At 40.5% G+C, this 18,160-nt stretch overlaps 1 protein-coding gene across 4 annotated transcripts in view; it reads right to left on the reverse strand.

Annotated features, from left to right (window-relative positions):
• Nucleotides 1-356: 356 nt before the first annotated feature.
• mtus2a (microtubule associated tumor suppressor candidate 2a) overlaps nt 357-18,160 on the reverse strand; it is a 55,685-nt gene continuing 37,881 nt past the window's right edge. For 3 of the 4 annotated variants that reach the window (XM_039777893.1, XM_039777894.1, XM_039777895.1), the window contains exons 5-16: nt 16,972-17,136; nt 12,701-12,799; nt 10,252-10,439; nt 10,053-10,178; nt 6,928-6,994; nt 5,705-5,919; nt 5,457-5,562; nt 5,274-5,347; nt 4,939-5,037; nt 4,426-4,545; nt 4,233-4,333; nt 357-4,136 (exon numbers count right to left, since the gene is read on the reverse strand). In XM_039777893.1, coding sequence (XP_039633827.1) covers nt 3,656-4,136; nt 4,233-4,333; nt 4,426-4,545; nt 4,939-5,037; nt 5,274-5,347; nt 5,457-5,562; nt 5,705-5,919; nt 6,928-6,994; nt 10,053-10,178; nt 10,252-10,439; nt 12,701-12,799; nt 16,972-17,136 — 1,841 coding nt within the window. In that variant the 3' untranslated portion in view covers nt 357-3,655. The remainder of the gene's footprint in view (nt 4,137-4,232; nt 4,334-4,425; nt 4,546-4,938; nt 5,038-5,273; nt 5,348-5,456; nt 5,563-5,704; nt 5,920-6,927; nt 6,995-10,052; nt 10,179-10,251; nt 10,440-12,700; nt 12,800-16,971; nt 17,137-18,160) is intronic. The other variant, XM_039777896.1, reaches the window with a different exon arrangement.

The raw sequence follows: 18,160 nt of genomic DNA on the forward strand, positions 1-18,160 counted from the left end.
TAACTTACTTTTCAGTGTACTAAGATATAGATTTTAGAAATAAAAGGTTAGAAAATTAAAGAATTTGTAAAAATAATTTTATGTGTTAGGTGGTCCTAACACCTTAGAGAGTTGTTGCTGGATATGAATGAAAAACGAAAGAAAAACAACAGGATATGACCAGCAAACTCTAAACCTAGTAGTTCTGCCCAAAATACTTTGATGCTTTTGATCCAAACCAATCCTGAGTATTTACAGTATTATGTGTTAACTAGGACAAGCACTTGTATCCAGAATACATATAGCAGGTAAACACAATGGAACTCTTGAATGGACAGCACGACTTATCTATAAATGAAACAAGGACACCACGTGACTTTTCTTGAATATCTTTTAATACTATGTTCTCCCCAAAAAGTACAAATAAAAGCATCAACATATTTTGTATACATTACATGTTGAGCTATCTCATTCCTCGTCCTCTAGGCCTCCTACACTACAGTTACATTTTGACACTCACAAATGCAGAGAGGTAAAAGAAGAGAAAGGGAGAGCGAGAAACAGCAAGGACAGAAAAAACATGCTTCTATTATTTTGTTGGTGCACTAAGACACAACTCATGTCGTAAATGTATTTACATTCAAACGTACAAGCAGTGCCAGAACAAACAAATTCAGAAAACTTTGTCTCTGGACCAAATCCACACAGGGTAATTATACAGCTTACCTCCTCAAATTCAAATTCTACTGCTGAAAGTTGATAAGCCATGGAAACATTTGCTACAACAGCATTTAAACATGAACATGGATGTTTCAATCCCTAATGGATTAGATAAATTACCCATGTTTCTTTTGGGGAGGCTCAACGAAGTGCTACATATGAAATAGCTGCTACATAGTGGTCAGACAAGAGGTCTTATTATATCAAACAAAATCACATGAATAACTTCTATAAAATGCAGTCATTACATCTTTGACATTCAGCGCATAGTGAGACACAAATGTCCACAGGACACATTGAAGGGTCATTACAATACCAGTTCATTGTTTAGAAATCATAGTCCATTCAAAGGTGAAATATTAATTGAAGATGAAATATGTGATTTTACGCTGCCATTTGTAAACAATAGTTTTTGTTGCATCTTTGTAGACTTGTATGTTTTTGCAGCTGAAGTGACCTTTAGGGGGACCCTGAAAAACCATTCAATGACGTAGGTGAACTGCAATCCTACAACATTCGAAAACACAGTGACACTCTGACTGGTATATTCTTACAATTGATGGTTATGCAAAGACATTCTCAAAAACCATCAGTGTAGGTATAAAATCAGTGAGAATTGAGATACATTTCTCAAATTCCTTTGCTGTATTTGACATTCTTTCGTTTAAGAGCATTTAACCCTGTGTGTCATACAAAAAATCTCGAAAATCCATGAAAAGATTTTTTTTTTTTTTACTTTTTCACGGCCATCAAAAGTGCCGTTATATAGAAATTAAAGATCTACTTAAAAGTCTATTACTTTACTGAAAAACTGGCAACCCAGAAATGCCATTCTTCACATGCTGGTAAAAGGTTACATTTACTCAGAAAAGTGACTAACCCTAACACATGCTCCCATTAGCAATGTTGCTGTGACTGCCAACAGCCAACACAGATTTACTCTCATCCCTTCTCACTGGCCTTTTTTATTTACAGCGGCTCATTTACATGTGTAGTCTGAACGGCCTTGTTTGTTCATGTGTGAGTAAATCACTGAGATTACACTGTATTATACTGTAGTTTTCAATGAAAAAGCCAGATGAAAGAATAGGACCCTGAGGGTAAGTTAGTCAGTAGAGTACAGTACAGGAGGCAGCTATGACAAACTGTATGCTATAAAATAATTCTCATTTTTATATACCAAAGGTTGGTTTCTCTATTGTATTTTATATAAGTGGAAAATGATCCTGGGAAATATCTTGGGTGTATAATGATCTGTAGAGAAGCTATACAAAAGAATTTCTAATCTAAATTTAGAAAATAATTCCCTGAATGATATATTCTTGCACACAGAGAATTCAGTGTAGCTCGCAAAAGTTTGAAGGTAATCCTAAGGGATAAAAAGTGTCATTCAGATAAAGAAACAAGAAGCATCAGAAAAAAGGTTATGAAGAGGTTAACACAGATTTAGAAAGGGCGACACTCATCTTTGCAACACAAGTCACAAAGAGGTAAACAGGGGGTTAACCCATTTTGTTTAACCTACATAGCTTATAGTCCCATTATAATATCATAAGACAGTCCCCTGAACACTACCTATGTATGTGTAATGACAGCAAGTCAGTATAGCTCCTTTCTCCTGGGGTACATCACATATTCCACTTGTGTCTTATAGGTGATATTTTCAAAGTTACAAACACCATTCATTTCCTTCACACCTCAAACTTAATAAATAGACAGACCACAGCAATAGTAAGTTTCACATTACGACTGGAAGACTTTCACAGTACATGCTTGCTTAATTAGCAAAATACATGTAACAAATAAATAAGATATAAACATCAGATTTAAAAAAAAAAAAGAAAAAAGAAAAGAAATCCACAACATTTAAAATAGTGATTCCTGTGTTAGGTTTCCCGCCCCCTGTAGCGTTGAGCTCCCTGGTAGCTGTGTGTTTTTGTTGTTGCTGTTGAGCTAAACAGACACAACAGACTGCACGTTCCCGATGAGGTAAATACAAAATGGCAGACATAGTTTTTGCAAGTAGACCTGAGGGATCCCAAAGTGAAAAGTAGCTCGGTGGCGAGATGCTGCAGGAAGACCTGGCAAAAGTTTGAACATTAGGTTGTCTGGATTTTGCAGGTAAAATGGCTGGGGTTCCAGGTAGGGTTGTCCCACACGAGTAAAACTACCATTGTTGAACTAATTAAAAAATGTTAAATACACCTTGAGGAGGCTGAAGAACATGATTCACTTTGATTAAGAAACCAATTCTTTATCCAAAGTCCTTCGTGAAATAAAAGGTTGGTCGTTCTCTGCTGGTGAGACAGCAAGACTGAGTATAAGGCGCTTTGTTGGGGATTTTTTCAGACGAAAAACAAAAACAAACAAAAATTGACAATGAGAAACTAATCCCAATGAGAGAGAGAGAGAGAGAGAGAGAGAGAGAGAGAGAGAGAGAGAGAGAGAGAGATATTATATAGCTTATTTTATCAAAGACAAGAGCGTGTTTTTAACACACCATGGAATTTTGTTCTGTTGGCAAGAGTGTGCTACTTTCCATCTGTACAGTTTCTGTCTGTGCGGGACTCATGACTACCCATGCAGGGAGGCTTCACTACATGTCGACACGATCTGTGTCACTATCATACAGTATGTACAGTCTGCGTTTCAAGACTCATTGGGGACAGAGAACTGAGCCGCAGTCATCTGCATCCATTTTCCATTACAGTATTTATATGTTCCACATAATATGGACACCACCGGCTGTACGGGCTTGACAAGTTAAGGACGCTGTAACCTCGGTGCTTTGAAACTGACTGTCTGCCTAGTTTGTCCTTTGATGACTGCAGGCCACAGTCGTTTTTCCCCAGCTTGTACTTCAATGCCATTTGCATTTAAAAAGGGAGGAGGATAACGATGAAAATGAAAGACAAGGAGCCAGTTATGAAAATTGAAGCGAGAGCGAAATGTGAGCTTATCTTTGCAACGAGCTGAGAGAAGTGGCTGTGTTACAGCGATTAGCTGGCCCTCTGTGAGTGGGCGTGGCCGGGCCAGGTGAGTAATTCAGATTGCTCGCTGCCCTGTGAGTGGGCGTGGCCGGGCCAGGTGAGTAATTCAGATTGCTCGCTGCCCTGTGAGTGGGTGTGGCTGGTCCAGGGGAGAGATTTTGATTGGTGGCGGCTCTGTGGGAGGGGGAGCAGTATTGAGCCTGCTGGGGGCAGCCGTGGCAGTGGGTTGGAGAGTCGCACCCTGCAACAGGTGAGGAGGAGAAGAATGGGGATGAGGGGACAGGAGAGGTGGAGAAGGAGCGGTGCAGCGGGGAGGAGGCAGGGGACATGAGGGGGCTGGTCTGGAGACGCCACAGAAGCTCCTCGTTGTTCCGACTCAGCCGCTTCTTCTCACAGCTTTCCTTCTCAACCGAATCATGGAGGTTGGCGTTCTCCTCAGACAGTTGCCTGCACGTAAAAAAAACAAAAAAAACAGCACAAAAGGAAGAAAGTGAAGTCAAGTGAAGAAAACAGCATCAATGATTATGACTGAGTGTGTCTTACCTAGACAGGACTAGGTTATTTTCAATACGGGCCATCAGATCTTCATTCTGCTGCTGCAGAACCTGGACCTTCTCCTCAAGGAACACGTTCTTTTGGGCCTGCTCAAAAGTAAAATACAACCACAGTGTAATCTTAATGCACCAGACACGTTTGTGCATGTGTGTGTTTGTTGAGATAGGTTATTTGAGCCTACCACTTTCTCCAGATCGGAGATCTTCTTCTCTTGTTGGTGTATCTGCTGGTTCTTCATTTCCACAACCTCCTTCAAGCTCTTCAGATCTTGCTCAATGTGCTGGTATGGAGCCAAAGCATCCTACAGACACGTGCGCAAACGAAAAAAAAGACAACAAGAACAAGGAAAGATAAGAGTGTGATTGATGGGGGTTGGAAGGATTTTTTAAGATTTGTTTATTTTGATTAGGACAATGCACATTGATCAACATTTCTGTAAATGTGCCAGTGCTACCCAGTCGGCTAATTTTCAACTGTAGTCCTAGTTACCTAGCGCGCATGTCTTTATGGTGGGAGGAAACCAGAGCACCCGGAGGAAACCCATGCAAACACGGGGAGAACATGCAAACGCCACACAGAAAGGCCTGGAACGACCTGGACCTTCTTGCTGTGAGGAAGAAGTGCTAACCACAGAGCCACAGTTCTGCCCTTATAGCAGTGTCTGTGTATTTTCTTATAGAATAGGAGAACTCACGACTATCTGTTCATCTGTACTCCTCCTTAAAGCCTCCTCAAAACGTTTGGCTTTGTTCTTCAGACTCTGGTTTTGAATTGTGAGGGTATCCACTTGATCCTAAAACACCATCACACACACACACACACACACACACACACACACACACACACACACACACATATTAATGACTGATCAGATTTCATGTGAAAGATCACTTCAAAGCGAACATAATCATTTTGACACATCTCCCATTGTGCCTTTCTTTCTTTCACCTGTTCCTGATACATCGCCTCAGTACATATCAGTGCGCATCAACCAAACAATAAAAAAGTATAATTTTTATGGCAACGTACCTGTAGAGAAAGCCGGAGTTTCTCAAAATCCTCCTCGAGAAGCATCTTCTGTTGCTCATGAGCTTTTCTCAAGTCTACACACAAATTCAGAAGCACAATAGAAAAAAAAGAGAGTTGATGTTGTTTCTAGCAGTGCTGGTGTCATATTTATTTTTTATTTTTAAAAGCGGTCTAAAATCACACCTCTCATGGTACGGGCGTGCTCCTCATGCAGTGTTGCCATGGTGATGTTATGCATGTCTCTGAGCTCCTGAATGGCTGCCTCATGGTTGACTGTCATCTCCTCCATCTAACACACACACACACACACACACACACACACACACACACACACACACACACTAATCAGATTATCATGATTTCATGTGAAAGATCACTTCAAAGCAAATATAATTTTGACACATCTCCCATGATGCCTTTCTTTCTTTCACCTGTTCCTGATGCTGAGTCCTCAGCTCCTCCATCTCTGACCGATGCTCCTCCTTCAGGTGTTCCGCCTCTGCTGAGTGACACTTTCTGAGCCCCTCCTCCACAGCAGCCAGCTCCGCCTCCTGCTGCAGCTGCAGCTCCTGCAGCTCTCGCTCAAACGCCACCTCCAGTGCTGTCTTCTCCCGATGGAGTCTCTCCCATCGCGCTGAGTTGGATGCTGTGTATGAAACAGAGTGTATCTTGTGATGTTATCTTATGACAGAGTGCAGAATAATAAAGCTTTACTTTATATTCATGACTATATACAAACTGGGGTCAGGGTTAATTCACTTATATTTTAGCTAAATAAGTCAATATGTAATTAATTTTATGTTTTTTATTATAATTTATATAATCTTTCAAACTCTCAGAACAAATGACTTGTTCAAATCACTAATGAGCCGTAGGTAACTGTGATTTTCCTACAATAGTCCCTTTCCGACAGGAGGGATTTTTGCAGTTCCTAGAACATTACGTTCCTAGAACCCTTTTTTCTCGTGTTCAGGCTGGACCAATTTGGGGATTATTAAGTTCCTCTGACCGCAGTTCCTGTAACTCTTTCAGCTCCTACTTCAGGGCAGGGTTTTTCCCTTTTCCCTTTTCTGCATCTTTTAAATATTGTATTAACGTCACTGTTTAGCATTCCTTCTACTTTTGTAAACAGGTCTTTTACAAAAATTAAAAATATTTAATAGAAAAGTGGGTTACTACAGTTATTTGTACATGCAGACATAAAGGTAGGCCTACGTGCTTGATTCCTGTAAAAAGAGCAGCAGTAGGTTAAATGGCTGTGGTATCATAACAAAATATTGTGGTGGTTAGACGGCTGTGTTAACAAAAAGTCTTTTGTGTTCATACAGCCATCTAATCACACCTGTTGACATTCTTGTGAATTTTTTGCGTTATCATCTCAAAAGGTCTACACTGGCATTCAGACAACTTTGTCTGAACTCCCTTACCCCTCCTACCAGTTCCTATGGCCACTTGGCCAGTGCGAATGCAAATGGCAATAGGGGGAGAGGGAGAGTAGTTAGTAGAACTGTTTAGAAGTGGACTTTTCCTATAACTAAGTTCCTGTAACTACTTGGTCAGAAAGAGGCTATAAGTCATTAGTAATGACTAGTATCTGAAAAAGTCCCACCTGATTTGATTGATAAGGTGTTTCATTTGTTTGGTTCTCACTCACCCATTTCCTCTCTGATCTGTTGCATTTCCAAAGACAATTTCCTTTGATTTTCTTCTGTAGTTTTATTCTGAAAATTGGAGGGAAAAAACTGTTTGACAAAGTGCAGGTTCCAAGTACCATAAGTACCTACAATTAATTCTGGATTATGGATGCTAACAGTGAAACAGCTAGTTAACATAACTGCTGTATAATTTAACAAGACTACGACCCTACAGCCATGCTAGCAGGTCTGTGAGATTTAAACTTTTGGACAGTGGTGCTTTGAGCTAAACATGAACATCAGCATGCTAACATGCTCACAATGACAACAATGCTAACATGTTGATGTTTAGAAAATCATGTAAATGTTGACCATGTTCATCAGTTTGGAGTGATAGCATGCTAATATGCTAACATGTGCTAATTAACACAAAGGTAAAGCTGAGGCTGATGGGAATGTAACGTAGTATTTGTTCAGTTTATTGGTCATAAACCAACATAGAACTGTTGGACAAGCTTTTAGAGCCATGTGCTAGCATGGTTAAAAACAGACCATAGAAACATGCCAACTTTTTTATAAACCTCAATGCATAATGCATGGTTCTACTCCACTGCAAGCAAAGCATGGACGAGTTTGTGAAAGGACTGCCAGGATAACGTAAAGCAGACAATGAAGCTACACCAAACATCACAACTACCAAAACAAAGACAAGAAATACTCTCTCGCTCTCGCTGCTTCACAGAGAAACAGCTGATCTCGATTCAGCTGTTAGTTGTCCACAGCTATACAGTAGCTGCTGTGTCTGACTAATGCCAGCAGAGGGAGCTCAAACATACTCAAATAGATCTGCACTTAAACCTTTCCTGTCTTATACAGTATGTGCATTGTGGGCTTTGTGATTGCAGCACCCAGACAGTGACCATAAAGAAATCAGACAGTCCCTCGACAGTCTGGCAGCAGTATTACAGCTATCGCACCTCCGAGGCTAAATCATTCCATCAGACACAGAGAGCTGGATGACACCAGATCAGTGACATACTGAACTCGGGAGGACCCTACCTACAGTCACAATCACTCTTGCTCATCGTGCTGCTCGTGGACCATGCTGTGAATCTCAACTCTGGATGTGAAATACTATGTGTTCATGTTTGTGTGAGCATGTGTTTTCTACAATCCAGGCTCTGAGTAAATGGAAAGGTTGAATCATTGTTGTCTATTTACATAGGATCATTGATTTACCCAGTAGTAAGTTAACCCTCGTATTATGTTAAGGGTCAATTTGACCCATTTGCGTTTTTGTGTTGACCAAAATACTGGTTAACCTATATTTTTCTTCATGAAATTGTATGACATTTCCTCATTTAGGGTCATGAACTTGTTCATAAAATCTGGACACACTGATGTGTAGTGGAATGTCTGTTCAGAGTTTGTATACAAAGATGATGTTGCGGGTCATTTTGACCCAGAGACTTTCAACACCCATTTAGGTGTGTGTGTGTGTGTGTGTGTGTGTGTGTGTGCGTGCGATGCTATTGACAATCCGGATTGTGAATTTTCCTATGATGAAGAGGATTCAGGGGACCAGTCTGGTGTAGTATACATTAGCTGAAAACAATGGGCAGCAATCATCCTCAACATGGACAGCTAAAGATGCTAACATAAAATGGTCAACATCACCACACTGACGCCAAGGCAGACTGTCATCAAGATGACTCCAAGCCCCACAAGATTTTCTGCCACACTAGTTGATGATATTCAATCACCATTTCATCTCTTCATATCCCAACCAATAGATAGGATCATAGTGGACATGACCAACTTGCAGGGGAGGTGTGTATTTCAAAAGAAATGGAAGCCACTGGATCAGATTGACTTGCATGCATACATTGAAATCCTAGTCCTGCTGCGTCCGCAGCATCCACCCATGCTCTGCAGTGCCATGTTACATCCCGCAACACCCTGCTGTGATGTTCATACGCACAGAGTAGTCGGGATCCGGTATTGGAGACTGCACTACTCAGTACGACACGATGTGCCCTGCTATGACATGAACTTCCATGACTACCTCGAGGTCACTGTTCCATTATCTCTAATGTGACTATTATTTGCCACTGTTCATCACACCCCCAACCGGCCCCGTCAGACACCGCCTACCAAGAGTCTGGGTCTGCCGAAGTTTCTTCCTAAAAGGGAGTTTTTCCTCGCCACTGTCGCAACAGCCACTGATAATGCTTGCTCTTGGGGGAATTACTGTAATTGTTTGGGTTTTGGAATTTATAGAGTGTGGTCTAGACCTACTCTATCTGTAAAGTGTCTCGAGATAACTCTTTTTCTGATTTGATACTATAAATAAAATAAAATTGAATAGTATTAGCTAGAGTGTACAAGTCAAAGGGAGAAGCAATTGTCAGTCTGTGGAATGATGAGAGTGGAAGGCCAATATTTCTAGCAACAATGTCTTTGGAGTCAATTCATACGAAAGCATTGGGTGTTGCGCAACACCAGAGCTGGTCGAGTGAAAGAGACAAACTAGCTGAGATCAGAGATGTATGGGATGAATGGGTCAAAATTGTACCTGTCTTGTACAATCCTGGTCCCCATGTCACTGTAGATGAACACCTTGTTCCATTCAGGGGGCGCTGTCCCTTCTGACAGTACATGCCCAACAAGCCTGCCAAGTATGGCATCAAAATATGGGCATCCTAGAATGCCAAATCTAGCTACTATGCATGGAATATGTAAGTGTATACCGGAAAGATTTTCACTAAATAATTGGTAAAAACAGTTTTGGGGGAAAAAATGTTTGTGATGAGGAAAAAAAGTTTGTTTTGAGTGTATTTACACTGTACGGGTCATTTTGACCCGTAACATCATCAATGTCATTTTTTTTCAACATAATACAAGGGTTAAGAAATCAGAGGTTTGATTGAGGGGGAAATAGACATAATTATAATGATTTGTACTGTCCACAAAGGAGAAGGCTATTTTGCCATTTTAGGCCTTGTCAATATTTAATTAAATGAAACCTATGTACAAAATAACACTACAATTCTATATGGGCAGGTTCCCTAGTACAGGATAGCCTTAATATGGCGAAAGACAATATTCATGTTATTGAGTGTAGTGTATTATTCAAGCTGGCTACCTTGAGGCAGTAATGCTGAGTGGTGATAATAAAGGCTTCCAGACCCAAGGAAGTCTTCCTCAGTTCTTCTTTAAGAGCTCCCAACTGCCTCTCCTGCTGCTCACAGCGTCCCTGCAGCCTCTGAACCTAAGTGGCGAAGAATAACATTATATACAATAGTGCAAACACCAAGTGGCGCTGCAGTTTCTCAGCAACTCACCTCTTCTCTTTGTTCTTCTTTTTCTTTTTCCTCTGCTTGCCTTTCTCTCTCTTTCTGTTGAGCCTCCTCTTTCTCCCTCTGCAGGCTCTCCTGCTGTTCCTGCTGCAGCCTCAGGGGGGCCACGCGGCGAGGGGACCCCGGGGGAAATGACCCTCGCACTGCTGTTGCAGGCCGCTGCCCACACTGGACTGTAGGGAGAGAACAAAACAAATAATTAATCATTTAATCAAGTTAGAAAATGCATTTTTCACCTGGAAAAAACACTGTAAATACATATAATACAGATATTTAAATGATACATATAGCATATGATATATCCCGCTTGTCAGTAATTAGTCATGTACCAATTCTTAAATTTAACTAGGACACACATATCTATAGTAATGTAATAGATGAGTATTCAATCAGAGGAGATTTGACCTGGCCTATTGCTAATGACTGTGCTCACATGATAAATGATAGCAAGTTAATTGAATCTTTCCTACAGAGGAATCCTTTGGGGTTATTCCCTGTCTGGTGTTCTTCATGATGGACCATCTAATCTCATGATCAATGTGATCATTATCAAGAAATGATTGAGCAGCAGCATGCAATAATGTATGGAAATGTGTTACTGAATACTTGAGTATATGAGTGTATCATGTGTATTGTGTGAAAACATTTGGCACATGAAGTAAAGGCCATTAATGATGGAGCTAATGTAAAGGCCAGTCAAACACAAACATGTGAAAGCCATTTTCACTTGGAGGGGGCACAGGCATTAACATACAGGCGGGCCGATTAACCTCTGTGTGAGTCACCTTGTCATGTAGTGTGAGCACATTTAGCCTGTGGAGATACGCACAGCTTTACCCGGATGGACAGAATTCTTTTAAAATGTACCGTCTGTACACGCTCACACAGACTCACAGACAAGCCTGCGTGTGTAAGTGTCTACACACGCACACACAGACACACACACACACACACACACACACACACACACACACAAACACACACACACACAATAACAAAATCTCTGCAGCTCCACATCACCTGCCTAAACCATGTCATTTAGGCCTACTGAAGCATGTGTGTCTCCATGACAACGTGAGGCTGGGCTTGGGGTGCAGGGTCCCAGGTAATGAGTGAAAGATTGGTTAGAAGGAGGTGGGGGGAGGAAATGAGGGGAGTGCTATGGGCCACGGGTAAACGAGAGAAGAGAGTGGAGAGACAAATAATTCAGTAAGAAGGGGGGAAGGTACCTGAAGGTATGGTATGATTGAAATGGTGATAGACGTTTAAGGCCAATTTAGCTTAAGGTATAAATCAAGTGTGCAAGTAAAACCTCAAATAGGGGAATTTCTCTTTGAAAAATGTAAGAAATAAACATTAAAAGGTAAAAAAAAGATTTATTTCCATGGAATCTAATAATCAAGGCTTTGCTTCTAAAAATGAAACGAAACTTCAAATATCAGCAAGTGTTGCAATATTACATCTTCATCTGTGTCTTTGCCTTGAAGGCACATTAGGATTCCCCATCTTTGAAAAAGACTAGAAGTCTTGTGAAAATGATGTCTCCCTCTTTTGCAGGCAGGCACGCACGCACACACACACACACACACACACACACACACGCACGCACGCACACATACACACACACACACACACCTGTAGGGTCTACCTGCAAGGTAAGGGAGAGCTGAGTGAATACTAAATGAGTTTATGTGATTGAGTGTGAAGTCAGCATGCAGATGATAGCAGAGGGGTTGATGGAAGAGGATTAGTGATGCAAGAAACAATGAGAAAAGGTGACGGCAGACCTTGTGCTTGTGGGGTGCAGAGACTAGTGTGTGTGTGTGTGTGTGTTCCTGCCAGGATGTGGTTAAAGCGTAATTCATGAGGTACATTTGATTTCCATTTCTGGTACACTCTCCAAAGCAGTAAACAACAGGCAAGCTACAATGCTGAAAATCAGAGAGAAAGAAAATGTTTTTATTTTGCGACTGAGTGGGAGGAGACAAGGTCAGGCACAAGATGCAGCAAAGAGAAAGGTGAACAGTAACAGCAGCCCTTTGGTGAAGTGAGCTAAGAGAGAAGTGTAGCCTGAGGAGATGTGTGTCAACTCTGAAAGGAAAGATGGGGAGGCCCTCTGCAATTCTGTAAAAAAAATATTTTACCACCGCAGAGCCAAGACGAAGAAAGGTACAGACTGCATGGATCAAATCATAATATTCGAAAAGGATGCAAGCTGCTGCTTCTGAGTGTGGGTGGATGAAGAAGAGGTTAACATGTATGGACAATTTTTGGAAAGGTTTGGGAAGGTAGACAATTACAGTAGGTGGGCTTGAAGAGGAAAATTAGAAGCCACAGTTTATGTATGTGCATGTATGTTATGTATTTTGTTGACGATACTGTACATACATGCATACACAGATGATGTGTTTTGATTATGAGGGAAAAGACTCACCCGGGGACTGAGGTTTGGGAGGAACCACCGCCAGCCTCTTTGGGGACGAAGGGAGAGAACGAGTGACCTCTGAACTCCGCTGAAACTCCTTCCTGCCAACTGTCAATCAACAAGGATCATTGGGAATTACTTTAGTCAGAAAAGCACACAATGACATTTAGATAATAGATTATGAAGTAAATGCAGCAGTAAAAAAAAGCTACCTGCTATTTATATAACATTATGTCAATCAAACGTCCTCCTATATACAGACACAAGCACCAAACCAACCATCCTTTGAAGCAGACTCCTCACTCTCTTTTCCCTTTCTTTGCTGATGTTTCCCCTTTCCTAACTTTTTTCAATCTTTCTGTTACCCTCCTGCTTTCATCTCCAGCTATCTCCCCCCCTGCTGTGTTGTATAACTATGTCCCAAAGGACTCTGGGTCAAAGAGAAGCAAAGCATACTGGGGGAGATGTGCCCATCATCTCCTTGCTCGCTGCGACATTACACTTTGCAGCCAAGGCAATCAAGAACTCTGTGTCGCAGAGTAGGTGAGGTGTGTGGGAGTAGAGAACGTAGCTGGATTTGAAACAATAAATGTAAGATTCCTTACCCAAGAGAAAAAATGTTGGAGAAAAAAAACAGATGATAGTGAAGAAGAAAGGTTTCAGGAGGTTAGCAAGGAATCTGTTGTGAAGCAGAGAGGAGAAATGGAGAGAGGCCTTGAAAAGAAACTAATTAGACCTGTAATGGGAGAGAAGCCTCTGATCCTGAACAAATCCCCCAAATAACCCTGGAGAGATACTTCAGGCCTGCAGAGACAGTGTGTGTGTGTGTGTGTGTGTGTGTGTGTGTGTGTGTGTGTGTGTGTGTGTGTGTGTGTGTGTGTGTGTGTGTGTGTGTGTGTGTTTTTGCGTGTTCATATTGCATATGTTGGTGTGGTCATGCAAATGTTGCTCTCAGAGTGACTCATTACTGCCAAGCGAACCCCCCCCCCCCCACACACACACACACACACAAAGCATACTGCTGCAGCAAGACTGTGTTCAACTTGTACTTGAAGTTGGAATGTAAAGTCTACTTTAAACAAACACTTTCCCAAATACTTTTAGCTTAGCTGAAAACAAAGACTGGAAAGAGGGGTGAACATACTGTATAAAGTAAAAAAATTAATTATCATGCCTAGATAGCAACTCACAAATGATCTTGTTCACAGTCATTGGGTAGTAGAAAACTGGGGATAAACAATATGTTGACATGTGCATAGGCCTGGGCGATGTGGAGAAAATCAAATATCACAATATTTTTGACCAAATACCTCAATATCGATACCGCAACGATATTGTAGTGTTGATATTGTAGTGCTTTCACAAAATATTTACATAATGAGATTTTTGATAAATAATCATCAGTAATGTGGACATAATGTCTAAGTGGGGAAAAGGAAAATAATAGAACAGCTAGAACATTCTGGTAAGTTCAGAAAAGTGAATCACTTTACTGTAATGCAGCCTTTAAAACCAGGAAAAGACACCACTTATGCCATATTACGATATTACGATATACAAAATCTAAGACGATATCTAGTCTGATATCACGATATCGATATAATATCGATACATTGCCCAGCTCTACATGTGCATTCCATTTGCTAATTATACAATTTATTCTGCAGTATTGATTTACAGTAAACAGAGAAACATCTAGTTGGTTTAGTGCTGGATATGTAACAAGACTAGTCTACAGGCATGGTAGTGTCTCTGTGAGGCTGTATAGCCACAGCAGTGCTTAGAGCTAAATGCTATGTCAGCATGCTAACATGCTCACAATGCAGGTATGAAAGTTTAAATGTTTACCATGTTAGGATAGCCTGTTAGCATGCTATCATTTGCTAATTAGTACTAAACGAAGTACAGCTAAGGCTGATGGGAATTTTAAACTGAATGTGTGTGTGTGTGTGTGTGTGTGTGTGTGTGTGTGTGTGTGTTTGTGTGTGAGATAGAGCCTCAGGTGAAAGCTTATTGTGGGCTCTGTGCAAAGTATTTTTGTCTGAAGCCTTCAAGGGCTCAGCAGGTCCGAGATGTCTGTTGACTGATAAAACGTGTGTGCACATGTCTGAAAAATGTGAGTCTGCACTGTATTGAAATAGACAGAGAATAATTCAACATATAGTAAAAAGTAGGCTAGTGTCTGTGTATGGTTGACAGAGACTCCTCAGGTTTCACAAGGTTAGAGAAGTTTTTTTTACAGCCATTACAAGGGCTGGTTATTGTTCAAACAAATTTCAATCACTAGCATTATTAGATCTTGGTAGACACATGCTGCATGCTTATTGGCTTACTGACAATGATGAAATGTACTCCTTAGGTATTGAAATTTGGTATTGAATGACGAGGCATTTTTCGATACTCAATACTATAAAGTGCCTAAAAAGTATTGAAGTCGGTACCCAGCCCTAGGCACTACTCTGTCTGCATACCTAGCACACAGACTGGCTGGGAAAAAACAACACAAGAATGATCTCTACAATTTATTTGCTGTCTAAAATGCATTTTTTCCTGGTGAGTTGTGGTCATTTTTAGATATTCTGCTCACACTACAGCAAAGATAAGAATTCTGTGTCTTTCATTCAATCAGTCAATGCAAAAGTGTAAAGACATGAGATAAATGTGAGTGAGAAAAGTGTGATACTACAGGGCCTCTGGTGTTAATTTCCATGTGTGAAAAATACAACTCTATGTGAAAAGCATCACTACCTGTGCGCCTGAACTAGAGCTGGGTGATATGGATATTTCAGCATTCAAGTTTTCAAGTGTATTTCATATCTTGTATGTAGGGTACTACACAAGGTTAGTCTGGATATGCGAACGGAAATCAATTCATTACTTCGTCACTGTCTGGTATTTCAACATCAAGTGCAAGTCGATTAAAAGATGTGCATGAGAAATTCAATGTAACTGAACTCATTGTACTCAGCATTTGTTAAAGTCTTCATCTCATTTCCAGATATTTCCCCATATCAACGATATTGTTGACCAAATACCTCGATATCAATATTGCGACGATATTGTAGGGTTGACAATTGGTGCTTACAAAAAAATTTACTCAATGAGATTTTTGATAAATAATCATCATTAATGTGTATATAATAACTAACTGGGTTAAGGCAAATAATAGAAAAGCTAGAACAGTCTGGTAAATTCAAACAATTACATCACTTTACTGTAATTCAGACATTAAAACCAGGAGAAGACAACACTTATGTCATATCACGATATTACGATATACAAAATCTAAGACTATAGCCAGTCTCATATAACGATATCGATATAATATTGATATATTGCCCAGCTCTAGCCTGAACAGACCATATTGGCACCGTCAGATGACAAGGTCATCAACACTTATTAGCCTTAGACCATGTCAAATCTGTGGTGTTTCTGTTTCATTATACTTCACCATAGCTTTAAAAGATGTGTATTTTAAGCTTTGAAAACATGAGAAAATGCTGTCATGAACAGGAGTACACTGGAGTAAATGGCCTAAAGAACACTTGAAATGCAATTCCACTCTTGATATCGCTAACGTAGTTCGACACATTCTGTGATTTGATCTTGTAAGTGAGGTGAAGTGTTGAAGTGTGAAGTAAATGGCTTCCAGCATTTCCCAAAATTACTTTCAACAGCCCCTGAAAGCAGAAGCTTGTGATTAGTTAGGTGCTATCTGGAGGCAGAGGAAAGTTGAAAAATAAAAGTTGTGTAGATTATGCACTGAGAACACAGTATTTCTCTGCTACCATGGATTTCTTATGTAAATATTTGTGCAAAGTGCTTATATCTAGAACATACACACTTTCTCTTTGATTCCCAAGTACTGACTATTAAATCTGTTGTTTGCTATTGCCTTTTTAGAAAGCGGAATGTTCCTCTGCTTCTGAACACCAGTACATACATAATACATCATGTATGGTTAGCTGGTTATTAAATAGTTTACCGCATATGTGACAGCAGCATGTGACAATAGGACACAATCTGTTGCTGGTAAAAATTGCTTCTCTCTCTCTCTCTCTCTCTCTCTCTCTCTCTCTCAAATGCATGAAGCTCAGACTGTATTTGCACATGGATTCCCTGCTTGTTCCCTTTCTGACCACGTTTCAATATTCCTGCACAATACTGAAATACACACTTTGACTGTCCATGTAGAAATTGTGCAGAGCCAAATTACAAAAAAATTCAATCAAAATCCAACAAGAATCATGCTCTGTTCTACCATAAAGTCTTTGACTGACCTCCAGGGGAGCTTCGTGGCTGGGCAGGCAGGTAGCGCCGAGGCAGGGCTGGGGTAGAGGGCGGCTGGAGGCTGTTGCTGCGACATGGTGCCCCTCTCTGGTGATCTGTCGACGGAGGGCCAGTGATCACTCTGTGAAGAGGAGGTTCCTCGCTTACACTCAGACCTGGAATACACACAATTATAAATATGTTATGTGTTATATGTTAATTTATAGTATGTATATATACAAATAAATATATATATATATATATATATCTTCAGAGTTCCCTCTTTTGCTATATCTCACTTGCTGTCTCTTCCTTCATTTCATAATCACATATTGGTTTCTTCTATAGCCTGATGGGGCTGTGTTATGTCTGAATTTAGGTTCACTGGACTGAGAAATGGTTTTTAACCTCTGGGTCTCGCTGCTGCTCTCAATCTTCCTTTTGGTTAACCTTGAGCTCTGCACTTATCCCACACACACACACACACACACACACACACACACACACACACACACACACAGTTTGGAACACATGTTTACATAGGGACACTTTAACGCTTCCCACTGAGCACATAGATACACAGAAAAATGCAATGCACACTCACACATAAGCGCACTGTTCATAGCTCATCCTGGCCTATATTGCAGCTATAATCCATTAAATGACTAGCAGATAGTTTACACACTTGCAAGCACACACTCTCACGCACTGTCTATATCCTGCTCATCTCCCCGATCAATAATGACAAAACAGATTGCCTGCACTTGTCCACCTTGTTCATGTGACAAGCGGGGATGATCAGTTTAATGTAAAGCTGCTTGTAAGAAGACATGAGATTGGTGATTACATAAACCATGTAGCACAATCTCTCCACATCCACAAAGATTAGTACAACAGAGTGTAAACCCAGATTTAGTTGTAATGAAACTTATTATTGGTCACTACTTATTCTTTCATGTTTTGTTACGGTTAAAGCCATATTCTTTACTAAATCACATTAGTTGTTTGTAATAATCAGCTTAAGTATGCAGTACACAGATCATATTAAGCAGAGATATCTAAGGATCTTAAGTATGTATGGGAGGGTCGGGGTCATTCGAACTGTTCTGCGATTGAAGCGATGCAAAGGCTCATGGTAAAAAATTATATGTTCTGAACAGTTTCTGTCCTAGTTAAAGTGTGTTTTAATAATGTTTTGGG

The sequence above is a fragment of the Perca fluviatilis genome, chromosome 16 (assembly GCF_010015445.1).
Source record: "Perca fluviatilis chromosome 16, GENO_Pfluv_1.0, whole genome shotgun sequence".
In the NCBI taxonomy this organism is placed as follows: domain Eukaryota; kingdom Metazoa; phylum Chordata; class Actinopteri; order Perciformes; family Percidae; genus Perca; species Perca fluviatilis.